This window comes from Acomys minous, assembly GCF_964271855.1.
Source record: "Acomys minous genome assembly, chromosome: 3".
NCBI lineage: Eukaryota > Metazoa > Chordata > Mammalia > Rodentia > Muridae > Acomys > Acomys minous.
In genome coordinates, this window is record NC_140485.1 from 28,360,980 (window position 1) to 28,386,015 (window position 25,036).

At 47.0% G+C, this 25,036-nt stretch overlaps 1 protein-coding gene across 3 annotated transcripts in view; it reads right to left on the reverse strand.

Annotated features, from left to right (window-relative positions):
* Nucleotides 1–25,036, reverse strand: part of CAPN3 (calpain 3) — a 43,361-nt gene that overhangs the window by 15,700 nt on the left and 2,625 nt on the right. Inside the window, exons 2-8 of one of the 3 annotated variants that reach the window (XM_084776373.1) lie at nt 11,701–11,770; nt 10,313–10,431; nt 7,563–7,696; nt 6,740–6,908; nt 5,387–5,530; nt 3,565–3,648; nt 1,936–2,021 (exon numbers count right to left, since the gene is read on the reverse strand). In XM_084776373.1, the coding sequence (XP_084632499.1) occupies nt 1,936–2,021; nt 3,565–3,648; nt 5,387–5,530; nt 6,740–6,908; nt 7,563–7,696; nt 10,313–10,431; nt 11,701–11,770 (806 nt within the window). Of the gene's footprint in view, nt 1–1,935; nt 2,022–3,564; nt 3,649–5,386; nt 5,531–6,739; nt 6,909–7,562; nt 7,697–10,312; nt 10,432–11,700; nt 11,771–18,016; nt 18,339–25,036 lie in introns of those variants that run through there. The other 2 variants (XM_084776375.1, XM_084776374.1) reach the window with 2 other exon arrangements.

Sequence of the window (25,036 nt, forward strand, 5' to 3'; positions counted from 1 at the left end):
TGACTGTCTCTGGCTGAATCTTCTAGCACTTTCATTAAAAGCTCAACTCTACACATAGGCAGACTGGGATTCGCCTGTGGTAACAGACAGCTGTGTATCATTGGACAGCCACTTGCCCTGTCAGCTTTGACTTCCTCAGCCGCAGAAGGGAAACGGTTACATCACCTACCCAGGAACTATGACGAGTTCATGAAATAACTCATCGAAACTGTTAGCTTAGTTCCCACTGAGTTGCTAAGAAAAGATCAAACATGGTTGGGTTTTTGTTGTTGTTGTTGTTGTTGTTGTTGTTATTTATTTTTTTCCTGGCCAGGAAACAGCCCAGCACTGTTTCTAAAACTGGGTGCTTTTTACACTTTCTCTCCTCTAGAGTGAGGAAGTAAGCACTGTCTCAGGTTCACTGGGTTAGAATGGGGTTCCAAATGGGGGTTCAGGGTGTGCTGGGAGTCAGGGTGCTCCGGAACCACAGTGGAGATTGCTGAGAGACATGGCCCCACTCAGCGACCCGTGAAAGGGAGCAGACAGCAGGAAGTGCGTCAAGGCACTAAGTCTGGAAGCACAGCAAGGTCACTGTGGCAAGGCAGACTGTGGAGGAGACAATGATGGGGCAGTAAGGCCTCCCCACAGCGCAGAGCACCATTCACACAGCTCTACCTCCAGGTAACTTTTCATCCCCGCTCCCCAAATCATGAGGGGCTACGGCTTTAAGATCCCGCCACTGAACCTAAACCCACAGGGACAAATCTGTGTTTCTGCATTCCTCACTACATCCCCAGTAGCATATAGTCAGCTGCAAGAAAGGACCTGTCACAAGGATGAGTGACAAGGAATAGGGATGCTTATGAATGTAGGAGGCAGCAAGCTCACAGTCAGCATCTTGTGTGTCTACTGTCAGGTGACTCTTTTTTTCAAGACAGGATTTCTCTGTGTAGCTTTGGCTGCTTTGGATCTTCCTTCATAGACCAGGCCGGCCTTGAACTCACAGAGATCTGCCTGCCTCTGCCTCCCAAGTGCTGGGACTAGAGGCATGCGCCACCACCGCCTGGCTGAGAGGTGACTTGCCTTGTTTTTTGTTTTTTGTTTTTGGTTTTGGTTTTTCGAGACAGGGTTTCTCTGTGTAGCCTTGTCTGTCCTGGACTTGCCAGCCACTGTACCCGACTTAGAGGTGACTTATTCACAGGCTATCCTCATTGGTTAGCCTCATGCCTTCTACTTAGTAGGTGATCAATAAACACTTGCTAAGTGAATGAATGTGGGACTGAAAGAACCAGGAGTGGCCATGCTATGGTGTGTGCAGAAGTCTAAGAACACAGCCACACAGGGCCTGGGTGTGGACCTTTCCACTATTGGGTCTTGAATTGTTCAAGCACAAGGGGCTGCCTGTCATTTAGTAGGGACCATCTGACCTCGGTGACTGACAGAACTCTAGAGGGGCTTGTAAAGTTCCGGAGCTTTTGTGATGACTTCTCCATAGTGGTTCTCTTGTTGGTGCCAGGGTGTTCTTTTCAGAGATAGGCAGTAAAAATCTTTCACAGGACTTGAGTACGTGAACAGAGAAGGAGAAGACAAGCTCAGCCTCAGTCAGGCATTTCCCCAGCTGTGGCGCACACCACACCCCTCAAAGTGCTGGTGCTGCTTCCATTTTATAGACGAGACCAAGAGACTACGAAGGGAATTGCCTGTTTAGCCCAGAAACCTGCACAGAGACTCTTCTCGGGTCATTCCTCTCAAGCCTAAACCCATCGTCATCTTCACTGAGTGCCTGGCTCGCCTGCTTTCACCCCCAGCCCTTTTGGAGAAGCCCACGCCCGTATCCTTCTCTGTGGGTCACTGGTTTGAGGGTGATGTTGCACCCGTAGCAACAGTACTCTCTTGGTTTGGTACCCAACCCAGTGTGGCCCCGGGCCCTGTTGCTGCGTGATCTGCCTCACCTACCCATCGCTCCAGGAGCCGTTCCACTCCACCTGGCCCCAGGGGTTCCGCAGCCGCACCAGCTTCACCTTCTCGCCTTTGAACAGGGCCTGGGGCAAAGAGACGCAGCTCTGAAGCTTGAGCAAGTTTGGAAAGATGGGCGTCTCGCTTGCTCTGAGGGCTGGGGTGGGTAGGACTTGAGAGAGTGCAGTGTGAAGGCTGCCTGCCTGGCCCTGGCCAGGTGGACAAAGCAGAAGCTCGCTGACAGGATAAGGAGTCTGGCCACTGTATGTGTTGGTGGAGGGGATAAGCATTTATGGTAAGGCTCTAGAAACACACTGGGTATTTCTGTGTGGGTTTTACTTTATCTTTCTTTTATTATTATTTTTATTTATGTGTATATATGTTTACCCACAGGAGTTTATGTGCACCACATATCTGCAGGTGCTTGAGCAGGCCAGACGTTATCAGAGTCCCTGAAGCTAGAGATTGGGAGCCACTTGATGGTGCTGGGAATCACACTCAGGTGCTCTGAAAGAGCAGTAAGATTTGTGGTGCTCTTAACAGCACAACCACCTCTCCAGCCCTTATTTTTAGTGTGTGTGTGCATGTGTGTGTCTGTGTAAGTGTGTGTGTGAGTGTGTGTATAAGTGTGTGTGTGTGTGTGTGTGTGTGTGTTGGTATGAGGGGGAGTGAGCATGTGCCTCACTGCACATGTAGACATCAAAAGACAACTTTCTGGAATCAGTCCTCTTTCTACCAAGGGCTCTAGGTTTGAACTTATGTCTTTAGGCTTGCACAATTCATGCTTTTACCAACTGAGTCATCTCACCAGCCCTCTGTGTGGGGTTTTTAAAAAAGGTTTCTACTGGCTAAACTACAGACAGATGCCTCCTCTCACTGGACCAATTAGAAAAAGATGCCCCATTCTCCAGTCATGTGTTGTGGAGGATGCAGTCACTGCCTCTCTCAGGCCATTCTTTTCCTCAGGGCATGAGCAGCCCAATGGCGTGTTCCAGCCTCACAATGTTCCTGCTTGGGAAATGACCCAGGAAACTTCAGGAAGCAAATATTGCAAATGAACATGAGAGAGCACGAGGCGTGGTAACACACAAACCCAGCTGTGTAGGACAAAAGCAGTATTTCTAATTGTTCCTTGGAAACATGAGACAAATTCCCGTCTTCAGTGTTACAAAGAGAAGAGCCAGGGAAATGGCTTAGCTGGTGAAATACCTGCGGAGCAAGACCAGAGACCCAAGTTTGGATCCCCAGCACCCACGTAAAAAAGATGGCACAGCCAAGCATGTCTGTAACCCCAGCACAGGGAGGGGTGGACCCATGGAGCCCACTGGCCAACTGATCTAAGCAACTGGTAAGGTGAGACTCTGAGTGAGAGACACTGTCTCAAAACAAGGTGAACCACTGAGGAATGCCCAGTACTGACCCTGGCCTCCACACGCACACACATCGCATGTGCATTCACCACACAGCCAGACCAAGAAGCGTGTCTGCAGCTAGAGCTATGTCTAGTAGGTCCCATGGGCCTCTGCACCCCCAGGAACCCAGTTTGGACCTGACTGGCAAGCTCTGTGAGTGGTGAAAAAGCTAAGGTGTTGACTTTGGGAGGTCAACTCAGGGGTTTCCAGGACTCACCTCCTCCAGCCCAGTGACTGAATAGGCATGACCTTTGACCAGCCCACAGGCCATTCTCGTCTCATACTGCACCGGAACAATGGTCTGTGGAGCAATAGGCAGACAGCCTGTCAGGAGCTGGGGGGCAGAGGTCCTGCTGCTTGGAGGCTAGGGCTCACACTGGTCCGTTTCTGAGTTATCTCACACTAAGGCTGACGTGCTTTCCTGACAGTATGCCTTACGGCCAGGATCAGACCCTGACTTTTTTTTTTTCTTCAAGACAGGGTTTCTCTGTGTAGTCTTGGCTGTCCTGGACTCACTTTGTAGACCAGGCTGGCCTCGAACTCACAGCGATCCGCCTGCCTCTGCCTCCCAAGTGCTGGGATGAAAGGGATGCACCACCACTGCCCGGCTTCCTCACTGCTTTTTCAAGAGCAACAGGAAGATGCAGCCCTAGACCCTGGCTGATCACACTATCCTGATGGCCAGAGAGCCAGGTGGGTTCTTGAATAGGAGGTGAATAAAAGGATTTGCCCCTCCCTTCTAGACCCCACTCCCTCAGCAGAGGAGAGGGGGCATCTGGGGTCTGTGCTTTTCACTGAGCCTGTCTAGAGGTGACTATTCCCAAAAGCAGGACTTGAGAAAGGGAGTCCAGCAAAACCTAAACTGCCCTCCTGCCATCACCTCCCCTCCCTCACACCCAGTACTAAGGACCCGGGGGTGGGGGGTGGGGTGGTTCCCTGCTGTGACATGACTATGTCTGAATGCAAGGACCGCTGTCCCAGGAGCAGAGATGCTCAACTGTGGTCTTGTGGGTTCCTAGGTACAAGGTCCCCTGAGCACCCGACAGGCATCCCAGCACCAGCTGGCCTAGTGACAACCGCGCCGGGGAGCTTCTGGGAGCCACGTGGGTATAATTTCCAGAAGCCTTCTTCAGGGTGACAGGTGAAGATGAGGCTGGAACTTTTTTCATCTTAGTCTCTTAGATTTTATTCCTCATTTGACGGAGACTAGGGCAGGGCAGCACTCACTGTTCCGTACACCTATTCTAGCTCAGAGGCTACCCGAGATGGCTTTTGGCTCTACACAGCAGTTTTACTCTTGGGACCCTGTCTCATGGAGTGTGTGTACACAAGCACATCTCTATTGAAGTGCTTATTACAGCACTTTTAAAAAACACTAAAAAACCAAACCTTCTAACTTTTCGATAACAAAGTGTTAGTAAGTAAATTATAAGACATTTGCACATTAGAATATTGTGCAGCTACTAAAATGTTATAAAAGAATACTTAGTTGTATTTTAAAAATATGAGCCTGAACAACAAAACAACAGGGCTGCAAAGATGTAACATATAATACGATAGGATTTTATTTTATTTATTTATTTACTTTCGAGACAGGGTTTCTCTGTGTAGCCTTGGCTGGCCTGAACTCTCTTTGTAGACCAGGCTGGCCTCGAACTCACAGTGATCCACCTGCCTCTGCTTCCCGAGTGCCGGGATTAAAGGCGAGCACCAGCACGCTTGGCCCACAGTAGGATTTTAAAAAACAAAAATATAGTTTAGGCTCGTGCCCAGACGGATGATATACCAAATACTGGGCAGTTATTGTTAGATAAGAAAATAGAGGCTACATTTTCACCTGTGATTTTCTGTACGGCCTAGTCCGTCAGTACAGACGTGTGCCTTCCAGGGCCGAGGCCCTGCGTTCCTTATCTGAGAGCTAACAAAGCAGAGGGAATTTGTTCTGTTCACACTGCCTGCTCCGGGGAGTCGACTTCAGCAGGACGGGGCATGCAGGTCAAGGGGTGCTAGTCAGTGCGGACAGCTGGAGGTGTACACACCCGTGACGGCCTGTCATCTGAGCCCCTGGGGTCCAGGTCTGAGTCCCGGAGCAGCGAGTTATCCATATTTCTCACCATCCGCGCAATCAACTCCCCCATGTTCAGACCGGAAGGAGAAGTTCCGTAAGTCATGTTCGTGCCATCCTGAGGCCCGATGGGAAGGAAAGCGGAGAACCCAGGGAAGGGAAAGAGAGCCAACAAGGGAGGGTGGAAAGAAAGGGAAGGAGACAAAAGAGGGGAGTGACAGACAAAGCAAAAGAGGCGACATCAACAGTGCACAAATGCAGAAAAGATGCAGGACAGCGATAGGGAAAGGAGAGTTCTCCTGTGTAGTAACTCTTATGCTGACTGACAGCCAAGCCTTCCTACCCACAGGGCATGCTGGGAGGAGGTAGCTTGCCCCGCCCCTTCCTCTGAAATGGAGTTACCCAGGCTACTGTTCCCTTGGGGAAACCAGGCCATGGTGGCCTCTCCTGGTTCCTGTCACAGTCCTTATCACCTTGATGCATTGAGGGAGGGTCTCAGGAAGATCGCCCAGAGCTCAAGGACCGCGGTGAAGTCAAAGCTAGTGACTAGGGAGCTTTCTTTTTTTGTTTTGTTTTTTCGAGACAGGGTCTCTCTGTGTAGCCTTGACTGTCCTGGGCTCGCTTTGTAGACCAGGCTGGCCTTGAACTCACAGCGATCCGCCTGCCTCTGCTTCCCGCTGGGATTAAAGGTGTGCACTGTCACACCAGGCCTGACTAGGGAACTTTCTAAGGGAAATAATGGGCATAGGTCCACAGCCAGCAATGTGGTTGGCTTGGGAGGATGCTTGCCTGAGCAGGCTAGACAAGAGAGGCCTGTCGGTGGGGCCTCAGGATCTATTCCTGCCAGAATTTTAGGACTTGGAATGTCATTGCTCAGGTTTTTGTTTTTTAATTGGGAACTACCCCATCCTCAGGAATAAATTTCCATGGAAAAACTGGCAATTTTAAAGTCAAGAATCATTTTTGCTCTATTTATTTATTTATTTATTTATTTATTTATCTATTTATCTATTTATCTATCTATCTTTTTAAAAGCAGGATCTCACTATGCATCCCAGGTCTGCCTGGAACTAACAATCCTCCTGCCTTGACTTCTAAATTGCTGGAATCACTGGTAGTTCCTATATCTTTTCTAACCATTTATTTCGTGTGGGGTGAGGGTGCGTGCAGAAGTCAAAGGACAAGTTGTGGGAGCCCATTTTTTCCTCAGTACCGGTGAGCCGTCTAACCCATCCGGCTCCCGCTCCTTAAAGCACTCACTCATCCCAGAAGGGAGCCGTGCCCTGCTGTTAGCTGAGTAAAAGGCTTCCCGGGGAAGCACACTTACATCAATGGAGCAGCCCATGAGGGAGCCTCTCTCGATGGCTTTCCTCATGATCTTGTACATGTCACTGGGGGCATCCTTGATCTCAAAAAACTCTGTCACCCCTCCTGTGAAGTCCTCCATCGCTTCTGTGGTGTTTCCACCCTTCAGGGCTTCATAGGAACCATGGAGCCTTGGAGAGAGGACAAAAGTCAATCCGGAGTCTAGGAGCTCTAGGAAGTATGACCAGCTAAGCTAACCTGAGGCCACAGAGGGCCAGATGCATTGTCACCAACTGTCCCCATGGCACTCTTCCAGGGGCTGCTAAACCTAGCAGGGGAGCTGGCGCACCTGAGGTAAGAGACAACTTGCTGTTCTGAATAGGGTACAAGTGTGTGGCCTTAAGCAAGTCAGATCCTAGGAGCTGAGCTCCACAGATGCACTGAGCTGATCCAAGACCCAAACCACCATCAGGACGGCAGGGTCAGAGAGCTGGCTGTGGGAAGCTGACAGGTTTTTGTACATGTTTTTGGTTTGCTTTTTTGGAGATGGGGTCTCTCTGTGTAGCCTTGGCTGTCCTGGACTCGCTTTGTAGACCAGGCTGGCCTCAAACTCACAGTGATCCACCTGCCTCTGCCTCCCGAGTGCTGGGATTAAAGGCGTGTGCCACTACGCCCCCCGCGTACCTGGGCCTGATCTCAAGCTGGCTCGGCATCTTGGCTGAACTCCCTCAATGGCCAGGAACATGTACATACATGCCTAGCCCAATGTGAGGGAGACTTGGGCTGAATCTTCAAAGCCATACCCCCACCTGTAGTCCTGTCGCCCACCCTAACCGTCACCTTACTTGGCATAAGCCTTCTCCAGCAGAGCACTCCAGAACTCATTGCGGTGGTTGGATTTGGTGAAGACCAGCTGGTTGTTGTATGTCGGCAGACAGTCGTCAATAACCACATCTACCCAGTCTCCGTAGCGCCAGAACTGCAAGAGGCGAGAAGCACAGTCCCACCCGTAGACTGCCTTATCCGAGTGCATACCCTGCAGGGCTCTGAGCCAAAGCACTGCCCTCTCCCAGGCTTTGCACCCTGAATCTTGTTCCTTCTAGCCTGGCTTTCGAGTGTGTGGATCTCTCTCTAACTAGGCTGTGAGCTTCTGGAGGACAGGGAGCTGTAGACCACTTAGTGCGTGGCAAAAGCAAAGCCCCATTCTGGGCATATCCCTAGGTCCTCTGTGAGTATCTTAGGGCTTGGACTTTCCTCCTTCCCTCACAGGTAAGGGACGGACCTGGTTATAAGTACATCATGTATCCCAATACATTCATGGATTCCAGTGTGTGCCTAGGATTGAGAACTAGTGATATTAAGTAAAACTGTTGGGGGCTGGAGAGATGGCTCCGAGGTTAAGAACAGTGCCTGTTCCTCCAAAGGTACTGAGTTCAATTCCCAGCAACCATATGGAGGCTCACAACCATCTACAATAGATCTGGTGCCCTCTTCTGGCCTGCTGGCTTACATGCAGGCAGAGTACTGTATAAATAAATCTTTTTAAAAAAACTGTTGGGCTAACTTTTTTTTTTTATCCCCTTTCTCTTCTTTCCTTCCTCCTTCTCTCCTCCCCTCCTTCTTTCTTTTCTGTTCTTTTTGAGACACACAGGCCAGCAGACAGGATGCCTTCCTCCCTCCATTTCTGGGGCACAGTTGAAAGTGTGTGAAATCAGGTGGCACAGATAAACAACTTGTTTTTACCAGGTACCCAGACTGGCCTTGAATTTATCATGATCTTCCTGCCTCAGCCTCTTGGGTGCTGGGATTACAAGTCTGTGCCACCTCACCCAGCTGAATTATATATTTCTTGATGACAAAATGAAGGACTCAAATGGAAAAGGGGGCACATAGGAGTATGCTGATATTAGCGGAATGTCATCTGAGGAATCTGACTCATTCTGAACATTAGGAGTTTTCAGGGCTGGAGGCAGACTGCTCAGAACCCCAGAAAGTTCCAGATCCTCACATGCAGGGTTCAGGTCTGTTCTGATCCAGCTCAGAATATGTCTCTGTGCCAAGGTGATCAGTACCCAGGAAAGTTCTAGGGGATAAATTGATTCTACAACCAATAATTTCAGGTCTTTGTCAAAGTAGCAACGAAATGCTCAGAGAACTAGAATGTTCTTGCAGGGCCTAGGAAGGAAAGTTATGGACTTGGTATAAACTCAGTTGGCAAGGATACAGAGTATAAGAGCTATGGTTCATGAACCACAGATTCCAGCAAAAACCCAAAGGGCTCCAGCACTTTTAGAGTAGGCATCTCAAGAACCTGTTTGAGGGGGCTGCAGGCAATAACATAACAACCAGCCAGCTGGAGGGCAAAAATAGACACAGGGGCCAACAGACAGGATGCCTTCCTCCCTCCCTTTCTGGGGCACAGTGGAAAGTATGTAAGTCAGGAGGCACAGATAAACAACTGCTTCCTCACAAAACTTGTAGCAGTAAAGGGGTCATTGCCATGGGTAGGTGTATGGCACCTTTCCTGGGCCCATTGGGAAGTGGAGGACAGGAGACCAATGGTGGGTACTGTGGCTGTGTGGTGGCATATTTTTCTGAAAACATCTCTTGATCCCAAAGAGACTGAACTATTTGTGGGCCTTGCAGCCAAGTTAACAATATGCCTTGAGATCATATAGGACTATGTAGTTAACCTGCTGCCCAATGTGTACTCATCCCGTTTAAGTTTAACTGGCCTTTAAGAGAACAGTGTAGGGGCTGGAGAGATGGCTCAGCGGTTAAGAGCACTGACTGCTCTTCCAGAGGACCCAGGTTCAATTCTCAGCACCCACATGGCAGCTTACAACTGTCTTAGAGTTACAACTCTGAGCTGCCACTCTCACACAGACAAACATGCAGGCAAAACACCAATGCACATAAAATAAAAATAAATACATTTAAAAAGAGAGAGAGAACAGTGTAACCAACCTTGTTGTGTTAGGATTTTCCATGTAGTTTGCCTTTACAACCTAGGCTACATGCATAGCTTTAAGATGATGCATGCTGGGGTGATACTCTACTGGAAACAGACAAGAGGTGGGAAGCAACCTTAAGCAACGAATATCCCATAAATGTTTGAAGCAACATGTGGACATATGTTGATAATATGGTTGTGGCTTTTTGAGTGCTGTTCTGGGTAACATGGGGTTAGTAAAGTAACTTCTTTCCTTGTAAAAATCTGTTCAAGATTTCTGCCAACAATCTCTCATTCTTTTCCCAAGCTGTGTTTTCCATGCTGTTCAATAATTACAAAGCAAAGCCCTCTGTTAGAGGCAGGCACAGATTCAGACAGACAGACAGACAGACAGACAGACAGACAGACACACACACACACACACACACACACACACACACGACATATATCAGATACTACAGACTATGGGCAGATGAAAGACACAGAGAATAGTAGGCTGGCTCTTGGTTAAACAAATCCAAGAGAAGGTAACTTTGTTTTCATTCTTAATGCAACGGAACATTCTGGTGCCTTCTCCGAGGTTATCCTTAATGCATTAACTGACGCCTGGCAGGTGCCTCAACCACATTCCCGTGTCCTCACCTGGAAGTGGAAGATCCCTGCATAGTTGTCAGTGAAACTTTGATCATGGGGTATAACTCGGAAAAGCAGCCGCTCATTCAGGGTCAGGCAAGCGATGGCTGCAAGAAACCAGCAGTCCCCTGCAGGCGAACACAGACCCAGGCAGTCAGATGGGGGCTGCCCCTCTGGGAAGAGAAGGCCCAGCCCCAGCCAGAAGCTCCCCATGGCTGAAGAACTGGGATGCTCACGGTGCTACTGCCTTACTTCCTGTCTGCCCCCACCTAGGTGTGAGCCCAGGCAAGCAGAGTGACAGCAACTCCTCCTCAGCATCACGAGGAGCAGGATGACTCGTTCTCTCAGGATTAGATGCTTTCCTAAGGTCAACTGAGTCCTCCTTCTAGGGCCTCAGTGGAGACAGAGCACGTGTCTTTGCGGGGTGAGCCCATTTCCCCTTGCGGCACCAAGGAAAGCTGTGTGTCAGAGAACCATCCCCTAAGTAGATGTGCATCAGAAGACAGGCCTGTTAGGCAGCTAGCTGCCCCAGGACCATTCTACAGAGGGCACCGAGCCTGGCAAAGAGATATAACTGGTACCCTAACAGTCCCACAGCTGTCTACTAGGGGCCCAGGCTAACTGCCACCCTGCTGGTGGGTAGGGGCTGACAACTGCCCAAGCCACTTATCTCCCTCTTTTGAATCAGCCAGCCTGTCCTCAGAAGCAGTGTATTTATTTGAAGGGCTCAGATCTTAGTTTTCCCACACTCTAGGCAGTGTCCCTCAGGCACCGGAAGTCCCAGCACCCAACACCTTCAGCCTCTCTTTCTGGAACAAAGGAAGCCAGTGTTTTTCAGTTGTTCTCACCTTTTTGGGTCAAGTTTTAAATTTAAATGTTCTCTCCAATTTCCCTTCATAGAACTTGCCTACAGTCTGCCCAGGAAGGAGGCTTCCAGAACAAAAGGTGGAAGGAAAGGAAAGGAAGTGGAAGAGCCAAGCTGACAGGCTGACAGAACATTGGCCTCTACTTCACATGGCAAAAAGACTCCTTTAGTGCAGAGTTGTGGACCTCCAGATCCCACACAGAAGAAGAAAAAATTGACCCCCACAAGGTGTCCTCTGGCCATCACAGGTGTGTGACACACATTTTTAATCCCAGCCCTTGGAAGGCAGAGGCAGGCTGATCTCTGTGAGTTTGAAGCCAGCCTGATCTACAGAGTGAGTTCCTGGACAGCCAAGGCTACATAGAGAAACCTTGTCTCGAAAAATTAAAAAATTAAAATTAAAAACCATTCTGAGATGTATTAAAAGAAAAAAAAAACAGAATTTCTTCCTTCACATCCTGAACAGAGATCTGTCTCACTGACTAACTAGCCTTTGGTCACCTGGCAGGGTAATGCGGAGGGAGTTTCCTACCCAGATCTCCTTGGCAGATGTCAGTCCTGTTGGCTCCACCGATGATAAATCGAGGATTCTCACAAATTTCCTGTGGGATAAAAAGGAAACAACCAGGTAATGTTAGTAACTGTAGGAGTTCTGGGCTGAGCCGGTGGCTCTGTAGAGCAGGCTGGCCTCGAACTCACAGAGATCCACCTGCCTCTGCCTCCCAAGTGCTGGGATTAAAGGGGTGTGCCACCACCGCCTGGCCAACATCACTCTTTCAAACCAGAACGCTGATGCTGAGAAGCTGGGTGTATCGGTGCACACCTGTAATCCCAGCACTGGAGGAGCTGAGGCAGGAGCATGGCTAGTTCAAGGTCAGCCCGGGCTACCTAGAGAGAACCTGTCTCAAAACGAACAATAAACAACTGAGGATCAGAGAGGGTAAGAAAATTGCCCGAAGCCTCACCCCTCTTCTTTCCCACGCTGTCTCCTGAGTAGCATGTACCTTGAGAGGGGGACAAAGTGACAGCGGAACTCATGGCTAGAAGAAAAAAAAAATAAATTCCTTTCTAAAATTTGGGACATAAATATCTAGAGTCAGCTATGTCCCAGGGTCCACAGGCCTTGGCAGCTGGGGAAGCAGACAGTAAATCTGGTGTGAGCCTCACCTGCCTCCTACGGATTTGTTGGAAGGAGCAAATCTACCCACAGCAGCCACAGCCCCTGCAGTTTCCAAGCCAGCACATCAGCAGCCAACAGGGGGCGCTCTTGATTTCAGTGTCTTTCTTTTTAACTTTTAAACTAGTTAAAGATTCAGTGTTTTGATTTTAATGTTCTTCACAGATTCAAGAAACTCTGTTATTGCTTCAAAGTGTTCTGTGCTGGCTAGTTTTATGTTAACTTGACACAAGCTAGAGTTATCTGAAAGGAGTGAACCCTAATTGAGAAAGTGCTTCCATAAGATCTGGCATTAGAGCATTCTGAATTAGTGATTGATGGGGGAAGGCCCAGCCCATTGCACGTGGCTTTATCCCTGGCCTGGTGGTCCTGGGTCCTACAAGAAATCAGGCTCAGTGAAGCCTTGAACAAACCAGTAAGCAGCACCCCTCCATAGCCTCTGCATCAGCCCCTGCTTCCAGGCTCCTGCCCTGTTTGAGTTCCTGCCCCGACTTCCCTCAGTAATGGACTGTCACAGAAGTGAAAACTGAAATAAATCCTTTCCTCCCCAAGTTGCCTTGGTCATGATGTTTCATCACAGCAACAGTAACCCAAATTAAGGTGTGTTCTTTTTCTGTCTCCCTCCTCACGACCACACACTTCTCCCAAGTGAGCTAAGACACCCCAGAGTCAACGTCTCCTTTCTACTGCACGTTCGTATCACACCATGGTCCTCCTTGTGTAGCAAAACATTGCTGTGAAGGAGAGGAGAGAAGAAAGCGGGGAAGAAGCCGAGTCGCGGCCAGGTGTGGTGGCACCACATGCCTTTATTCTCAGCACTTGGGAGGCAGAGGCAGGTGAATCTCAGTGAGTTTGAGGCCAATATGGTCCACACAGTGAATCCAGGACAGCGAGGGATACAGAGAGAAACCCTGTAAAAAACAAACCAACAAACAAACAAAAACAAAAAAAGTAAGCAGAGTAGCCGTGGGTTAAACATGAACTAGAAGCACACGGCCAGGAGGAGCTTGCTCTGAGGACTGGTATGATGGAGAGAAACAGCCCAAGGTATTTATGGGAATTTTCAGATGGGATGTAGAACTTGGAGATAACAAGGTAGGTTGGGAGGTTTATATCTTCCCAGCCCCAGTGGTGTAAGGCTATTAAAATCTATCAGGTGTCAGAAAGGAGAAGGCTTAGCATGTAATTCATTGCCTGTCACGTACAATAGCTACTTAAAATTACTTTACACACAGGCTGAGGGTGTAGCTCAGTTGGTAGAGAGCTTCCCTAGCAATGCATGAAGCCTTGGGTTTGATTTCCAGCACCCCATAGACTGTGTGTAGTGTCACACACCTGTCATCACGCCCTGGGTTTGATTCCTAGCACACCATAAACTGTGTGTAGGGTCACACACCTGTCATCACGCCCTGGGTGTGATTCCCAGCACCCCATAAGCTGTGTGTAGGGTCACACACCTATCATCATGCCCTGGGTTTGATTCTCAGCACCCCATAAACTGTGTGTAAGTCACACACCTGTCATCACGTCCTGGGTGTGATTCCTAGCACCCTATAAACTGTGTGTAGTGTCACATATCTGTCATCACGCCCTGGGTGTGATTCCCAGCACCCCATAAACTGTGTGTAGTGTCACACACCTGTCATCACGCCCTGGGTGTGATTCCCAGCACCCCATAAACTGTGTGTAGTGTCACATACATGTCATCACGCCCTGGGTGTGGTTCCTAGCACCGCATAAACTGTGTGTAGTGTCACATACCTGTCATCATGCTACTTGGAAGGAAGAAGCAGGAGGACCAAAAGTTTGGGGTCATTCTTGGCAGATTAGTGAGTTTGGGGCTAGCTTGGGACACATGAAACTCTCAAAAACAAAACAGGCACTGGAGAGATAGCTCAGTAATTAATAGTACTTGTTATTCTCGCAGAAGACCTAGATTTGGCTTTCAGCATCCACACAGTAGATCACAGCTGTCAGTAAGTCTAATCCAGGGGGTCCAGCACCGATTGAAGCAAATGGTACTCACATACACACAAACAAGTCACACACATAAAATAAACTGAAAATAAATATTTTTTAAAATCAGTATGGAGTTTCTTCAGAAGCAAAACAAACAGACAAAAATCAAAACAACAATAAGAGAACCCCCAATCTAAAAAGCATTATAACATGACCAGTTATAATACTTATAGGTCTACACGTGAGGGGATCTAAATTAACATATCACAGAGATTCCTGTAGCATTTATTGTGGTACTGTTCATGACAGACAAGTTATGGAAGTAGCCTAGATGTTCATTAACAGAAGAATGTAAAAAAAATTTTTAAATTAATTAAAAAAAAAAAAACCCAGAAGAATGTACTGAGAACATGTGTTATATACACACAACAGAATCTTATTCAGCTAAAAAGAAGAACACAATTTGGGCCAGTGAGAAAGATCGGCAGGTGAAGGTAATCAATACTAGCTTGATAACATGAGTGTAATACCCAGGACCCACATAGTGAAAGGAGAGAACCAACTCCTGCAAGTTGCCCTTTGATCACAGACTCTATGGCACACATCACCCCTCAAAAATATGTATATGTACATATGTGCGCATCTGTATATAGTATATCTATATGTGAATACTATATGGTACATACCACTCCTCAAATATATGTATATATGTGCGTATTCGTATGTAGTATACCTATATGTGCATACTATATGTATACATATAAATTTTTCCCTTTTAATTTTTGGTTTTTAAAGACAGAGTTTCTCTGTGTAACAGCCCTGGCTCTCTTTGTAGACTGGGCTGGCCTTGAACTCACAGAGCTCCTCCTGCCTCTGCCTCTCGAGTCCTGAGATTAAAGGTGTGTTGGGATTACAGGTGTGCTCCACTGCGCCCAGCAAATATAAATTTTTAAAAATAATGTAATTTGTAGGAAAATAGAACTGGAGACCATAATGAAAAATCTAAAATAGAATTAGAAAAACAAATATTACATGCTTTCTCTCCTTTTTAAAAAAAGATTTTATTTATTTATCATGTATACAGTGCTCTGCCTGCATGTACACCTGCAAGCCAGAAGAGAGCACCAGATCTCATTCTAGATGGTTGTGAGCTACCATGTGGTTGCTGGGAATTGAACGCAGGACCTCTGGAAGAGCAGACAGGGCTCATAACCTCTGAGCCATCTCTCCAGCCCTACATGCTTTCTCGTAACTGGGAAATCTAGGTTTAAAAAGAGGGGTGATGTGGTGTGGCTCAGTAGGGAGAATGCTTGTATAGCGTGCACAAAGCCCTGCATATGATGGTCCGGTACACCTGCAAAATTTATGAAAAGGAATGATGAGTGATGAAGCCCCCATCCCCCAAGCTCTGGGACTCTCCTGGTCCCCTACAAACCACTGGGTGTCTTCCCATATGGGGAAGCCAGGAGAACACAAGCTTTGCTCTCACAGCTACTGAGCCCTGTAGATAATGCATAAGCAGAACCACTTCAGTTAGTTACTGCTCATCAAAAATAAAGAAATTTGAAAGGTTAAAAAAAAAAAGATGAAAGTAGAAAGGTGACATTGGCATAGTGGTACATGCCTATACTCCCAGAACTTGGGTAAATGGAAGCAGAAGGTAAAGAGTTAAGGTTATTTTTGGCTACACACCAAGTTTGAGACCAGCCTGGGCTCTGTGAGACTCTATTTCAAAAAGTCAAAGATTTTTTTAAGTTTTAAAAAGAGAAGAAAGAGGTTGGAGAGATGGCTCAGAGGTTAAGAGCACTGGCTGCTCTTCCAGGGTCCTGAGTTCAATTCCCAGCACCCACATGGTGGCTCACAGCCATCTGATGCCCTCTTCTGGTGTGCAGGTGTACACGCAAGCAGAACACTATACATAATACATAAATAAATCTTTTCAAAAGAGAGAGAGAGGAGATAGAACAAGGGTGATTGTTTGGGAAGAGGAGGGATAGTAGTGGAAGGAGGAAGAGAAAAGGAAGAAAGAGAAATGAGGGATAAATATAAGCAAATAAAATATATATTATGAAGATGTCATAACAAAACCCATCTTTTATGTATGTGTGCACGTGGAGGCTAGTGGTCAGCCTTGGTGTCACACCTCAAGTGCTCTCCATTGTGGTATTTTGTTGTTGTTTCTCTTTCTTTCTTTCTTTCTTTCTTTCTTTCTTTCTTTCTTTCTTTCTTCCTTTCTTCCAAGACAGGGTCGCTCTGTGTTAGCCTTGGCTGTTCTGGACTCGCTTTGTAGACCAGGCTGGCCTTGAATTCACAGTGATTCATCTGCTAAAGGCCTGCGCCATCACTCGCTGTTCTTGCAGAGAACCCTACCACACAATGACTTGAAGCTCCAGTTATAAGGGTTCCAGTGCCCTCTTCTGGCCTCCAGGAGCACTGCATGTGGCATGCGTGCATGCAAAATATACACTTAAAAATATAAAATTATATATGTATACACATATATACAAATATATTCATACATGCCTACATACATACAAATCCATAACCTCAGTCCAGTCAGAAGAGAAGTAGAGACAGGTGACAACTGAGGGGTGTTTTACAAAATACTTCCCTAGTGCTCTGTGAAACTGAACATAGCTCATCAGAAATGAGGAAAACCCCTTCCTATATTAAACTCCTTCCTATACAGACACTGAGAATGCTTCAACACAAATTAGACAATGAGAGATGAGTAACACTAGAATAAAATAGAATAATTAAAACAATATACAGTAGTGTGGAGGCTATTTAAAACTTCTGGACTATTTCAAGAATTTTCTACTTAGTATTTTTGTGCTGCAGTTGACCACAGGTAACTAAAGCTGCAGGAAGCAGAACCACAGATGGGAGCCCAGGGTTACGTTTACAGTTTTTATGTAAACCTGTAATTGTAAAACTAGAAATTTAATTAGAAATTTAAAAAGAGTGGAGCCAGGCGTGGTGGCGCACGCCTTTAATCCCAGCACTTGGGAGGCAGAGGCAGGTGGATCCCTGTGAGTTTGAGGCCAGCCTGGTCTACAAAATGAGTCTAGGACAGCCAAGGCTACACAGAGAAACCCTGTCTCAAAAAACCAAAACCAACAACAACAACAAAAAATTTTAAAAGAAATTTAAGAGTTCAAATTTGCATATATGCTAACGAATCCACCTTATAGATCATCTGGGTTTGCACACACAATCCTCGCCAGCTCTAAACGCAGCTATGGGCAGCTCCTGGCAGGAAGAAGGGTTTTGTCCCACGTGCTTCTACACACTGATCCACTCCTCCTGACAGGCTGGAGCTCCCCTGCCCCTGGATAGGTCAGCCTGGAGCCACTGTTTCCCCTAGGAAGGAGCCTGGCTGGTCAACAGGGACCTTTCTGTTCAAACAGACTTGACACCATGCTGATGAGCCAGCTTCGGCTGGAAGGTTAAGGCTTCGCTCCCTCCTTCTGTTACTGTTCCTCCTTCTTTATTGTTCGCCCCCTCTGTGGTCCCTGGAGCGTCAAGCCTCTGCTCTCTTTGCTGCTCCACTCTCCCTTCCCGAAACTTCTGCCGAGCTGACTGATCCTACCTGATAATCCTATGCATTAGCACTCTGAAATATTTAGCGAGGTACTTGGGGCTGAGGCCTCAGGGCCTGACCACCGTTACTCCAACATCTATTTGGAAGTTCCATGCCCCTCATCCCTACCTTTGGCCTCTTCCATGTGATGGCCTTCATCTTGGCTTTCTGGCTCAGCTCATGTGAGCCGAGGGCCTGCACGCCTGCTGGGAAGACACGGTCTTCAAAGAGGCACTTCTGAGCCAGACACCGTTGTTTGAGTACGGCAAAATCCTGCCCCTCAAACTTGAGAGGCTGTGACACTGTGCCCTCTCCATTTCTCCTGTCCCTTTCTCGGATCACCCTGTCACAGAAGAATCCTGGCAGCAGGTAGGGCATGGTGACCGGCTGTGGAACCTGGCCTTCACTGCGGCCTCTCTCCTGCTGCACCCTCGGCCCAGGCCTAATCCTCTGGTGAATGGCCCGGAGCCTATATAACTCCTCCACCCTCAGCAGCTTGATGCAAATGAACACAGTCCAGAGAAAGGCTGTGGTCAGAGTCAGCAGCTTTGGCTAGAGAGGCCCCTGAGCCCATGGTCTAGGGGCAACACACGCAAGTCACAGAGGGAGCCAGGGAGGGGCGAGAGCAAGCCAGAGACTGCTCAGGGCACAGGCAACAATGGCTGTAGACCTCTAGGGCACCTCTAACAGCCTTGCTGGGACTCTTGCTTTAAAAAGGGAAAATATAGTTTCAGAGGGCTCCCCCTGCCTCAGCAAAAGGCATTCATGCCTTTGACACTGACCTCAATGGGATATAGCATGGGGCCTTCTAAACATGCTGTATACACTAATCCTATACAGGCTGCTGAATGCATAGGAGGGAACTGCTGTAAGCCTTTGTCTGAGGGTAATGAAGCCTCATCCTCCCGATGCTCCTGCCCCACCCCCTGCCGCCCTTGATGGCTCTATTAGGGGCTGTGATCTATGAGGATGCATTGAGCAAGTATCTGGCCCTCGGAGCAGAAGTTCCTTAAGGTTGACCCCAGGGTGAACACAAATGTCCAATACTTTACATCCAGCACACTTGGGTCAGGAGGCCTGGTAGTTGGAAGGGGCAGATACATGTGGGTTGGAGCGCTTTCTGTTGTTTCTGTTTTATATTTCATTTTGATTGGGAGTTGAGGGGGAGGGTCTCATGTAGGTCAGGCTGGCCTCAGAGTTACTATGTAGCTTAAGAAGACTTTGAATTTTTCATCTCCCCCTCCCACCATCTCCACCTGCCCAATGCTGAGAGTACAGGCATGGATTACGCCTGGTTTATGTGGCGCTTAGGTTCAAACCCGGGACCTCATGCATACAAAGCGAGCTCTTTACCTACTGAGCTACATGCCAACCTATGTGTACTGAAGTACCACCGTTGCTAAGAACGTGTAGCTTTCCCACACTTTCGTTATGCTCATACAGAGAACTGGGGGATGGGAAGGTGGGAGGGGCTGGCAGGCTGCACTCCGGAAGGGTGGCCAGTCCTCTACCAGCTCACTGACCCCGCTGCCTTCATCTGCTCTGTATCTCAAAGTGCAGTCTTTGAACTTCTGGCGTCCACTTTAAAGTGCAGCACCAGTGTAAAGCGCGGCTTCCCAGTGGGTGTGACGGTGCATACCTACGATCCCAGCCCTTGAGAAGTTGAGGCAGGAGGGTTTGAGTTACAGGCCAGCGTGGGCAACATGGAGAGTTCTAGGCAAGTGTTTATTACAGAGTAAGACTGTTTTGCTTTTTGTTTTTGTTTTTCAAGACAGGGTTTCTCTGTGTAGCCTTGGCTGGCCTAGACTCACTTTGTAAATCAGGCTGGCCTCGAATTCAGTGATCCGCCTGCCTCTGCCTCCCGAGTGCTGGGATTAAAGGCGCACGCCACTACGCCAGGCTCAGAGTAAGACTGTTAAAAAAGGAAACCAAACAAGCAAAAACAAAACAAAATTTTAAAACAAACAAATAAGGTGCCAGGTGTGGCGCACGCCTTTAATCACAGCACTCGGGAGGCAGAGGCAGGCGGATCGATGTGAGTTTGAGGCCAGCCTGGTCTACACAGTGAGTCCAGGACAGCCAAGGCTAACACAGAGAGACCCTGTCTTTAAAAACAAAAAACAAAAAAACCAAACAAAAAACCCAAACAAATAAAACCCAAGTTTTTAAGGCCTACTCTCAGGATTTAAATATCCCCAGACTGAGGTATGGGCTAGCTTCTGCATTTATTTATTATTCTGTATGTGTGTGTGTGTATGTGTGTGTGTGCGTAATTGTGTATGTATGTATGTGAGTGTGTGTGATTATGTATGTATGTATGTGTGTGTTTGTGTGTACATGTGTGTGTGTTTTCAAGTGGAGGCCAGAAGTTTTGTTACTCAGATTGTGTCCATTTTGGTTTTTGAGACAGAGTTGGGACCTACAAACATAGGAGACAGTTTAGTTTGGAATTCCCGGTTGGTTTGAGGTTATGTACCCCACACTTGTTGTAACGCACTTGGCAGCCTCGTTTCTTCACCTGCAATATTATTGTACATACACCTCTCTCCAACAGTGCGCCTAGCCACCTCAGAGCCCCTGTATCAGCCTACATATTCCCCCATCTTTGAACAATAGCCTTTCCCCACCTCTGGTAACAATCAAACAGGTGTGTCCTCCTTCCTTCCCTCCTTCCTTCCCTCCTTTCTTCCCTTCTTCCTTTGCCCCTTGGAGGGGAAGAGTGAGCAACTTCAAATAAGGCTTCAGACTCTCCCTAGTGCCAACCGTGGGTGAATCAAGGAAAAGTAAGAAAGTATTTCCACATTCTTACTGTATCATTTATCAGGCATCAATTATTGTAATTTATAAATGCTGAAGAAAAATCAGTAAATAAAATAAAGCATGTGAATATGAAAGACAGCGTGAAAGATGGAAATCTGTGCGGATTCTAGAGCCTTCTCTTGCAACCAATAAAGCAGTATTTTACAAGATTTCATTCAGGTAAGGACCTGATTGCCCTGCTACTAACCCAAATCCAGGGTTTAAAGAGGTAGGTGGACAGTAGGCAGGTAAGCTGCCCACCCCCATATACAGGAAGGTAGCATCCTATTTACACCTCACATACCTAAATTAAAGCATCTAACTAAAAGGTATGGAAACAACCTAACGCCAAGTGTTCACCACAACCAAATGTTCTCTGAGCTCCAGAGATCCAGATGCTATATAGAAAGTATTTTTACACAAGTGTTTCCTTTTTGCTTTGGAGAGAGGGTCTCACCATGTAACAAGATTTTTTTCAAACTCAATGATCTTGCTTGGCCTTGGCCAAAGATCACAATGGTGTGCTACCCAGCACAACTTACTGCTTTCCTGAAATTAGGTGGTTTCTATTTTTAAAAATTATTATTATTGTTATTATTATTACTATTATTATTATTATTATTATTTTGAGACAGGGTTTCTCTCTGTAGCCCTGGATGTCCTGTACTCACTCTGTAGACCAGGCTGGCTTGAACTCACAGAGATCCGCCTGCCTCCGCCTCACAGTGCTGGGATTAAGGATGTGAGCCACCAAACCTGGCTGGTAGTTTCTAGTTAATGTATCAAGATATGAAGACTAAAACAAAGAAGACAAAACAAAACAAAAACATATGAAGACTAGAAGGGCCAATCTGGCTTGAACTGGTTTTGGGTACATGCTCAGTCATACAAAACTGAGTTCTCTAGAGACATTTCACAGAGAACACTTATTTACAATCATATACCTATGCATAGTTGGGTATGAGTATGGTCAAAACCAGATGCATTGTGGGAATGGACATGCACAGTAGAGAAAAATGAATGTACGGTCTAATCTATCAATCAAAATAAAGAACTGCCCAGACTATACCCCTTAGCAATAAACTCCTCCTTTTCTTGAATGCTGTAAAAGGAAGCTCCAAACGTGAGCTGGGTCTTTGAGCACTCACATGGCCAGCTGTCCATCTTGACATTATGCCCCCTTCAAGCTGTCTTACTGCTTCCCAAGAATATAGTCATATTGCTTCTTTTGTGAATTTGTGTGAGCTCTTATTTTCAAGTCTTTGGATAGGAGGCCAAGACCCTGGTGACAACCAGCCCAGACTCTGACCACTGATAACAGGGTCTCTCACTGAACCTGGGGCTGGGCTAGGCTGGCCCCCAGTGAGCCTCATGAATCCATTTCTCTCTGTGTCTCCAGCATAGGGATTACAGAAATATGCTCTACCACACCTGGCTTGTTTTTACCTGGGGTCTGGGGCTAGAACTCAGGTTCTAATAATTGTACATCACTTTACCTAATGAGCTGTTTCTCTAGATCTAGTTGCTGCATTTTAAATCAGCTTATCAGGAGACTCTTAGGTCCACTAAACTTTAAAGCTTTTTTCATCAGGATACTGTAATAGCTGTAATGATTTTTTTTTTACAATTTATTTATTATTTATTTGATTTAGTATACAATGTTCTGCCTGCATGTGTGCCTGCCTGCTGGAAGAGGGTACTGATCTCATTATAGATGGTTGTGAGCCACCATGTGGTTGCTGGGAATTGAACTCAGAACCTCTGGAAAAGCAAACAATGCTCTTAACCTCTGAGCCATCTCTCCAGCCCCTGAAAAATGATCCGCAGTAAAACTTTTTTTCTTAACTGGGCCGGGGTCTTGTTGGGTAGGATAGAAGGGTGTACGAGGAGGGATCACTAATACTAAAGACCATAGAAAATGCCACACAGAAACCTACTATTGTAGAAACCTCCTAAAATATACACACATATAAAAAGAGTTTAAATGGCGTTATTAATACTAGCGGGACATGCCTCCCCGAGGCACCATAGGCAATCAAATAAAAAGCCCAATGCCAGGTATGAGTTCTCCTTTTTCACGTTGGTCACGTGGACCATAGAGGCCCCTTAAACATTACAGCCTATTGCTACTGCTATAACTTGATGGTAAGACTTAATTATTAAGCACACCACACATTTTAGTCAGAGAACATGGAGACTCAAGATGGCAGTAGCCAGAAAGCTTCATCTCTACTGGACAGCTTTTACAGTGCTGTGTGCCCCTTATACTACCAGGGGAGAAAAGTATTAAGCAATTTTACCCAGCCATAAACTCTATGAACTGTCTTGGCAAGGTATTCTCACTGGTGCACTAGTGGTGTAGCTGTTATAGAGTAACCAACCACCTTCTGGATTAAAATCCACCTTGTGGACTAAAAACGCAGTCCACAAGATGGAACTCATCTCTGGTATTGTTAACGGAGCCCATGACTGGTTAAGTCATAGTACCCAGGGAAGACCCTAATACTATTATTTTGCTAAAAGGATATAGTATTAAATTGTATCTCTCACCATCAACAGAGAAGCTTCTTTTTTGGATTTTTATAAGGGAAATGCATATTTTTGTGATTGCCTGGTTTTTTGTTTTTGTTTTTGTCCCTGCCTTTCCCATTTCCCATATTACCCTGCCAAGCCATTTTAATTTATTCACCATGGGTCCTAGAGCTCTGTCCCCATCATGACACCCAGGAGGAGCTGAAGTTTTGAAGGAGGCAGTGCTAACAGTTATTTCTAAAACCTTCACTTTCACCAAAACGTTGCAGTCTCCCCTCCCCCTCGCTGCCCCTGGTTGCTAGGCTGTCATTCTCTGTTGAGCAGCTAAAAGCTGGGCTGGACCAGACATCTCACTTGGCGTTTCGGTTACTGCCTGTGCTGTATGTGTGTTGGGTTCAGTACCCTGTTTCACTCTTCCAGCAACTCGATGAAAGCTGGAGTTTTCATTTGCTTTTTACAAATGAGGAAGCTGAGACCTAAGAATAGTCAGTCACATGGTTAAGTGGTGAGTGCAGCTTCTAGTTCCTCCGGTTTCACAGCCTGTGTTCTGGGCTGCCCATGTTAACGCTGATTATTGCCTCAGTGTGAGCACCTAGGACAGTGGTCATCAAGCTATGGGGCGATACCCCTTTGAGGCCATCAAGGACCATTGGAAATATCAGATATGATTCATAACAGTAGCAAAATTACAGGTATGAAGTAACAACAAAACAATTTTATGGCTGGGGGTCACCACAACGTGAGGACCTGTATTAAAAGGTCACAGCATTAGGAAGATTGAGAACCACTGGCCTAGGACTTTAGGGATGTCACCAAGAATAGTGCTAAGCTGAGAGTGCATTTAGCTCCTTCGTGGAAAAGAAACGTGAAACTCGGATCATTTTCCTGACTTGCTGCTAGCAGCAGACCCAGCCTTCCCGTCATGTCTGCTTGTTCAAATCCTGTCTCAAACTACTGTGTGCAGTGGCCCAGTTCTTCCTTTTTGTGGCTAGTGCCATGACCCAACTTCCCTTTCGACTGTTTGACCGAAGGCGACACTCTACAGCACATCTTAAGCAGAGCTCTCTTGCCAACCTAGTTCCATTGAGAAGGTAATTTCCCTGGGAAATGAGCTATGTAGCTACACCAAGTCCTGGGCTGGGGCTGGGTGTCCCCGCATACAGACAAGGTTCTTCTGGGAGTCCAGCTGATCCAAAGCTGCTTATAATAGCATGCAGCAATTGTTATTTCGTATTAGCCTAGTGTTTCTTCATTTCAGAATTGAGGTCTACTGGTTAAGTGACCCCAGTCTGGGAAGATACCCAGGTTATAGAGTTCACTTTAGAGGCTGTGGGGTCCCAGAAGAGCCCATAAGTGCCAGAAGCCTTCTGGAAACAGCAGAAAGCCCTTCCTCAGGGGTGCTGATGTGTTGGCCAGTGTTTGACCTCAGCCCGGAACCAGTATGTCTGGTGACTTGAGGTTTTCAGAGCTCTGAACAAGTCCACAAATAGAAACACAACACTGATTTGGAAGTTACCAATGGATTTAACTGAGTAGGAGAATAATAAATATAGAATCTGCAGATGACGAGGCTTGGCTGTGTAGTTGATGGCTCTAATATGCCCTGTGCTGGAAAAGCCCCTGCCTGAGCTTTTTTTTTGTGACTATTTGATAAAGCAACCAGAGGCGGGTGACAACCAAAGAAAAGGGACAACTGCTGTACAGAAGACACCAGAGGACTCCTTCACAGAAATGAGGAGCTTTCTAACAGTGGAAACCAGGGCATGTGGTTACTGAAGGAGAGATCCTTCGCCCTTCAGAATCTCTGCATCAGGAGGA